The sequence below is a fragment of the Carlito syrichta genome, unplaced genomic scaffold (genome assembly GCF_000164805.1).
Source record: "Carlito syrichta isolate Samal-C Ts95f unplaced genomic scaffold, Tarsius_syrichta-2.0.1 Scaffold313642, whole genome shotgun sequence".
NCBI classification, from domain to species: Eukaryota; Metazoa; Chordata; class Mammalia; order Primates; family Tarsiidae; genus Carlito; species Carlito syrichta.
In genome coordinates this window covers 419,241-426,831 of record NW_007257738.1, presented here as the reverse complement: position 1 = coordinate 426,831, position 7,591 = coordinate 419,241, and the positions used below count along the sequence as shown (strand labels likewise).

The 7,591-nt window shown below is 44.2% G+C and overlaps 1 protein-coding gene across 1 annotated transcript in view; it reads right to left on the bottom strand.

The window, feature by feature from the left end:
* The window catches only part of SLC15A1 (solute carrier family 15 member 1), a 40,761-nt gene that overhangs the window by 28,600 nt on the left and 4,570 nt on the right, over positions 1–7,591 (bottom strand). The window contains exons 5-7 of the mRNA XM_021718819.1: positions 5,443–5,542; positions 5,135–5,225; positions 2,104–2,187 (exon numbers count right to left, since the gene is read on the bottom strand). Coding sequence (XP_021574494.1) covers positions 2,104–2,187; positions 5,135–5,225; positions 5,443–5,542 — 275 coding nt within the window. The remainder of the gene's footprint in view (positions 1–2,103; positions 2,188–5,134; positions 5,226–5,442; positions 5,543–7,591) is intronic.

Here is a 7,591-nt window from a genome sequence, read left to right as displayed (position 1 = left end):
TGATGGCGCATGCATGTAGTTCCAGCTACTTGGAAGGCTGAGGCGGAAGGATCACCGGAGCCCAGCAGGTCGAGGCTGCAGTGGCCGGGAGCATGCCACTGCCCTCCAGCCTGGGCAACAGAGTAAGACTCAAATTGAAACTCAAACTCAAAAAAAAAAAAAGAATGGCTTGTACCAACTAAATGAGAATTTACCTAAAGTTTTTAATCCAGTGTCTGGGCCAGGGATGATGACTCATGCCTGTGATCCCAGCACTTTGGGAGTCTGAGGCAAGGGTGAACCCAGGAGTTCGAGACCAGCCTGGGCAACACAGCAAGACATGGTGTCTACAAAAAAATTATAAACTTAGCCAGGCAGCACTGCACTCCAACCTGGGTGACACGAGTCCCCAACTCAAAAAAAAAAAAAAAAAAATACAGCGTCACAGCTGGGTGCGTTGGCTCAAGCCTGTAATCCCAGCACTTTGGGAGGCTGAGGTAAGAGGATTGCCTGAGTCCAGAGGTTCAAGACCAGCCTGGGTAACTTGGTGAGACCTCATCTCTACAATAAATCAAAAAATTAGCCGGGCATGGTAGCACTTGCCTATAGTTCTGGCTACTTGGAAGACTGAGGCAGAAGGATTGCCTGAGCCTGGGAGGTCCACACTAGGGTGGCTGTGAGTGTGCCACCGCACTCCAGCCTGGGCGATGGAGTGAGACTCCAACTCAAAAAAATTAATAAATACAGTATCTGATATAAAGCAAGACTTTTTAAAATGTTCTCTGTCTCCTGCCCAGAATTTAGGAAAAGGCATACATGAGACTTCTAGGGGCGCATGGCAGTATTTGAAGAATTATGGAAGAAGAGAGACATACTAAAAAGCAAAGGATACTGAGCTCTTGTATAAATGAAGCGATCAAGCAAAATGGCTACAGTATGAGCGAAAGAAGTTAAAAACTGGCCTGTTCGATACTAACAAAAATTTGAAAACAAAAACTGGAGAGAGATGTCATTGCCAGGCGAGCAAAGCTGACAGCCACCCCACCTGCCTGGGAGAAGGCACTCTGGAGAGCTGAGGCAGCCACTGGGCTTTGCTTCCTTCTTGTACTACCTCTTTCAAGTCACACTCTACCCTTTAGAAAACCCCATCACCTAAAAGCCAATGTCAGGCTATGTGGGGTGGCTCGCACGTATAATCTCAGCACTTTGGGAGGCCGAGGTGGAGGACTGTTTGAGCCCAGGAGTTCAAGACCAGCCTGGGCAACATAGTGAGACCTCATCTCAAAAATAATAATAATATACATTTTTTTTTAAAAAGCTGATGCCAAGGACTACTGTGTAAATTAATGCATCTAATATGCACATATCTTCCTTCCAGAGGGCAGGAACTCTTTTTTTTTGTTTTTTGTTTTCCCTGAGTTGGAGTCTCACTCTGTCACCCAGAATGGAGTGCAGTGGCCGCTCCCGGCCACCTCAGCCTCGACCTGCTGGGCTCCAGCAATCCTTCTGCCTCAGCCTTCTGAGTAGCCAGAAGATTTTTTGATTTATTGTAGAGATGAGGTCTCGCTGCCCAGGCGGGTCTCGAACCTGCAGGCTCAGGCAATCCACTCACCTCAGCCTCCCAAAGGCATGGGATTACAGGCTGAGCCACCGAGCCCGGCAGGAACTCTTAGTAGACACACCTGAGGATGATAGGCCATGGAAATGTAGATAATCATCTAAAGTATTTCAGGGGCAGTTGAACCAGGGTGCCATTTCTTCCAGCGGGTTGTGGCCAAGCACATGTTGACAAGCACAAAGCTTTCAGTCTTGGGTTCAATTAGCCTGGCAGATTCTCTCACCCTCATCTTCAACTGCCTAAATAGCATCACACCTTTAATTATCCAACTCGGTTGACTCCTTTTCCTGTAAACCTTTTCTTCTCTTTTCTTTTTTTTTAATCCGATGCCCTCTGAAACCATATGCCAATCCTACCTTCTTTGAGTACTGACAGCATGTTTAGCACCTGAGAGTAATTCTTCTGGCCACTTTTTGTTGCAACTTGTGACACAGACTTTTCAAAATCAGTCACAGTAATTACTGTAAGACCTAACCTCGTGCTAGACTTGTATGAATTCAACTTACTCAGGGATACAGCCATGAGGGCAGCAGGAACTCCAAACGCCAGCGGGTAACACGCTTGTTTACTGTGAATCCCACATTCTTGAACTGGGGAGAAATGACAAGATTAAAACTCATGATGGCGGTGGTGATGCACAGAGTTCCCATTGTAAAGTCCTTCACTGATTATTACATGGTGCTCTCACTTACTGTTCTAGACTTATCCATTTGCCTTACTGCTCTCATCGCCAGCTGAGCAACGCAGTCTTATAGCAGGAGACAGAGACAGGCTCGAATCTTAACACCTAAACTGGTGCGTGACTCTACACATGGGCAAGAGGTTATAAATGGAACTGCTGGGTACAATTAAGATTTGAGGCTGGGCGCAGTGGCTCATGCCTGTAATCTCAGCATTTTGGGAGGCCAAGGAGGGAGGACTGCTTGAGCTCAGGCGTTTGAGACCAGCCTGGGCAACATGATGAGATCTCATCTCTACAAAAAAATTTAAAACTTAGCCAGGTGTGGTGGCATGCACCTGTAGTCCCGGCTATTCAGGAAGCTGAGGTGGAAGGATCGCCTGAGCCCAGGAGGTTGAGGCTGCCCTGAGCTATGATCATTGTGATCGTGCCACTGCACTCCAGCCTGGGCGACAGAGTGAAACTCTGACTCAAAACAAAAAAACCCCAAACAAACAACAACAACAATGGACAAACAAGATTTGAAAGCAAAAACTGAAGAGAAAGGTGTCGTTGCCAGGTGAGCAAAGCTCACAGTGACCCCATCTGAGTGAGCAAAGCTCACAGTGACCCCACTCTGGAGAGTTGAGGCAGCCACTGGGCTCTCTTTCCTTCTTACCCTGCCCTCTTCCAAGTCATACTATCTCCTGTAGACAACTCCACATTTCCTGAAAAGCCAAGGTCAAGAACTAACGTGCAAATTATTGCATCTAATATGCCCATAGATAGTCCAAGGTTGGCGGACTTTTGTTGGTTCTGTGGATTTTCATAGTCAGGGACATACATGTGAGCTGGATACAATATCTTGATTATATGGGACTCAGTAAATAAAATCAAAAGTGTACTGGAAAATCAAAATTGTACTGGAAAATCAGTATCGTATGTTCCTGTGTTCTTGCCAATCAGGTAGCAATTTGATGACCGAGGGCAAGGGTTGACAAACTTTTCTATGAAGGGCCAGAGAGTAAATATTTTAGGCGTTGGGAGCACTTTGGTCTCTGTCACACAACCCAACTCTGTCTTTGTAGGGAAAACAGTCACAGACAGTATTTGAATGAATGGTTTTGTCCAGGTTTCTAGACGTGGTCCATGGATCATAGCTTACCAATCCCTGACAAAGCATTATTTTAACTCTGAAATTCTAGGATTGGCAAGGAAAAATATCAAGACTTCGTAAAAGACAACAGAGATTATTGGAAGTCCTTTCAGTGAAATGCTGGAACCTCCAGGAACTGTCTGATCCTACAGCAGTTTTGATTTTGTTTAACTAGTTATTTCATCATTCTATAGAGAAAGAAGTTAACTAGTAGACAAGTGGTAGCCATGCAAATGTTTTCTTTCTTTTCATGGAGGTGCAAAATATTTTCCCCCTCTAAAGAATATAAATCGGTTAGTCAAACCCTTATTTGAACTGATTATAATAGCTTTCCAGTTCTCTTATTAATAAATTATATTAAAAAATCTTTGTCACATGTTCACTTTATATTTGTACGAGAATCATGATTTTATGTTTTAAAAGTGTCTTTTAACGGATTCTATAATTCAAACATGAAAACTCTAGTAGAGTCTGGAGGTGGGAGAGGTGAGGGAACGTAACACAAGAATGAAAGCTAGGTAGGGCACAGTGGCTCACACCTAAAATCCCAACACTTTGGGAGGCTAAGGCAGGAGGATTGCTCAGGGCCAGGAGTTCGAGGCTGCAGTGAGCTATGATCATACCACTACACCTTAACCTGGGATAACAGAGTGAGACCCTATCTCTAAAAACAGAGCTATTAAGTTTTTATACAAAACAAGTCAGGAAGAGGTTTAGGTGTCTGTTATCCTCAAACCACTACATAATGCAGAAATACATAAATCCCCATAAAATATTTATTTTGTAATTTCATCTGATTCAAATGTGGACACCATGGTCTTTGAAATTTGCTTCCAATGTTGCCGAATATTCCCTTCCACATGAGTAATTCACAAACTCCATGGAGTAGCAAACATATCCGAGTGTTGTGACACTTTAGTTACTGGTAGTTGTTGATACTGACTGTCTCATTCTCTTTCTCTGGGTAGTTGTTTTGGGAATACTTGAGTGATAAGAACGCCAAGAGTGAAACTCTGTCCACTAAACTCTTTCTAAGCTCTGAAACACCACTGGGGAGCAAAGCTTGACGGCTACAATGTCATCTACAGTCGGCTAAGGTATTCCTTCCATATGACCGCCTTTGACTCTTCTCCCTTACTCAGAATAGGACTTTGCATTAATAATCTTTTTTTTTTTTAGGCAGGGTCTCATTCTGTTGCCCAGGCTGGCGTGCAGAGGCATGATCATGGCTCACTGAAGCGTAGACCTCCTGGGCTCAAGCAGTCCTCCCATCTCAACCTCCCTAATAGTTGGGACTACCGGCACGCGCCACCACACCTGGTTAACTTTTTGATTTTTTTTGTAGAGACAAGGTCTTGCTATGTTGCTCAGGCTGGTCTCAAACTCCTAGGCTCAAGTAATCCTCCTGCCTCAGTCTCCCAAAGTACTAGGATTACAGGTGTGAGCCACTACACTTGGCCTAATGATAATTTAGAAAGATTGGTGTCAAGGCTGAGGTGATCATTGGAATAAGGGATTCAAATAAGACTAGAAAAGGAAATTCAAAAAACTTGAAGGAAAAGCAGCTCTTATTCTAGCTTCCAATGTGTGTCCCAGAGTTCTCCAACAGCTACGGCAAGTACAGAAGAGGGAACAAAACAAAACAGAAAACAAGGACTGAGTCTTTTGACCCTGCTTTCTTCCTCACGATTCAAAAAAGAAAATCCTTTCTGGTATTTCTTACCTCTGAGAATAGGAGTGATAATTGTAGAAAGCAAACTTCCAGCATTAATGGCCAAATAAAAGATGGAAAAAAACCGGTTTCTTTGCTTCTCCTGTCGTGGAAAGGATAAAGTAAGATTATCTGTGCTTATGTCAACTGAACAGATGTAGCCAATGATCTGATTCCGTGTCTCACTTCAATGTGGTGAGTATCTGACTTTTGAATGTGCTTGGAAAGAATTGGACAGAGAACAGACTTTGTGTCCGTGGCTCAGACTCATAGGTGTTTAGAGTCATTCACGTGGTCTCTGTGCAGGCACCTGTCCTTACCTGGCCCTCTTCAAACTGATCTCCGCCAAACGCAGACACGCAGGGCTTGATTCCTCCCGTCCCAAGAGCGATCAGGGCCAGGCCAATCATGGACAGCGCCCTGGGAAAGAAAGGGGTTCAAGGTCAGATGGCAGATCCTGGAAGGCAAAAGGTCTCTCTTTCTCCTAATTTCCCTCAAAGGACCAGGCGCGGTGACAAACATGGAAAAGGGAGTTGACTTCAGGAGAAGCTGACTCAGAAGACTGTAGCCTGATAGTTGAATGAAAACTTGAACTCGTGAACCTTCAAGTTCCTGCCTTTGCCTAATAATTGACCATCCATCCTAAGCGAACTAACTCAGAAACAGAAAACCAAACACCGCATGTTCTCACTTATCAGTGGGTGCTAAACTAAGGATCGGCAAAGTCATAAAGAAGAGTTTTGTGGACACTGAGACCCAGAAGCAGGAGGGGGATAAGGTAGAGAGATAGAAAACCACTTATTGGTACAATGTGCACAGGTGGGGGTGGTGGGTACCCTTAAAGCCCAGACCAAAAACTATCTGGACCCCCTCAAAGCTATGGTAGTAAAAAGAAAGAAAAAAGCAAGCAAAGCCGTGGGGGGTGGGGTGGGGGGGTGAGTGTGGAATTTAATTTACCATCTTGGAAACTTAAAGCAATAGCTTGAAATCTGAAAAAAAGACTTAGGTATGGCGCTCTTTTGGAGCCTTATTTCCAGTAAAAGAATGAGAGTGTGAGATGTCAACGAACACATGTAAGCACCGTGCCTGGTGCAATCATAACAGACTCGTAATAGTCATAAAATGATGTGGAAACATGATTTCATTGCAAAGAAGACTAGCAGGTTAGATGACACGATCTCAGTTTGTTTACAAAAGTACAGAAGACTGGAAAGAAATAGAATAACCAGTGTATTGTCGTGTCTGGGTGGTAGGATTAAGGGCCAATTATTTCAATTTTCTTTTGTATTTTCCAGGTTATCTGTTAGTATTTTACTTCCTAAATGGAAACAAAAAAGCATGCATAGCACTGATCAACCCTCACTTTGCAGTTTTATTAAGTTTACAGTTAGGCATATACAATGCCAGTTTTACAGATATGTATGCCATAGCTTTTTGGTTGCTAATGCCACTTAAAAATACTAAAAATAGGCCAAGTCCAGTGGCTCATGCCTGTAATCCCAGCACTTTGGAAGGCCGAGGTGGGAGGATTGCTTGAGGCCAGGAGCTCAGGACTAGCCTGAGCAACACAGTTGAGACTCCCATCTCTACAAAAATGCTTTTAAAAATTAGCAGGTGTGGTGGTTTGCACCTGTAGTCCCAGCTCCAGAGGCTGAGGCAGAAGAACTACTTGAGCTTAGGATTTCAAGCCTGCAGTGGGCTATGATTTTCCACTGTACTCCAGCCTGGATAACAGAGCGAGAACTTGTCAAAAAAAACCAAAATAAAACAAAACAAAAAATCAAAAACTTCCTCCCCTACATTTAGGATTTATAGGCAAAGATTTAGGGCATGTTCACAATTAAAAATAAAAAAGAACATGCTTTAGAAAAACACTAAAAATAATTTTATGAAGCAGATATTGTCAAGTCAAGGCAGATACTGCACAGAGAAAGAATTCATTAAAAATCATGCCCCTTGAATCAATCTTCCTGCCAAACTACCACTTTTTTTAGTTTGAGTTGGAGTCTCACTCCTTCGCTCAGGCTGGAGTGCAGTGACATGCATGCTCCTGGCCACTGCAACCTTGACCTGCGGGGCTCTTGCGATCCTTCCGCCTCAGCCTTCCAAGTAGCCAGAACTACAGGCGTCTGCTATCACACAAGGCTCGTTTTTTATTTATTGTAGAGACGAGGTCTCGCCAAGTTGCCCGGGCTGGTCTCGAACCCGTGGGCAGGCAAGCCACTCACCTCAGCCTCCCAAAGTGCTGGGATTACAGACTGAGCCACCGAGCCCAGTCACTACCGCTTTTTTCTGAGTCAGAGTTTTACTCTGTTGTCCAGGCTGGAGTGCGGTAGCATGATCATGGCTACTGCAGCCTCCATCTGCTGGGCTCAGGCAATCCTTTCGCCTCAGCCTTCCAAGTAGCTAGGAGTACAGGCGCATGCCACCACACTCGGCTAATTTTTTATTTTATTGAAAAGATGAGGC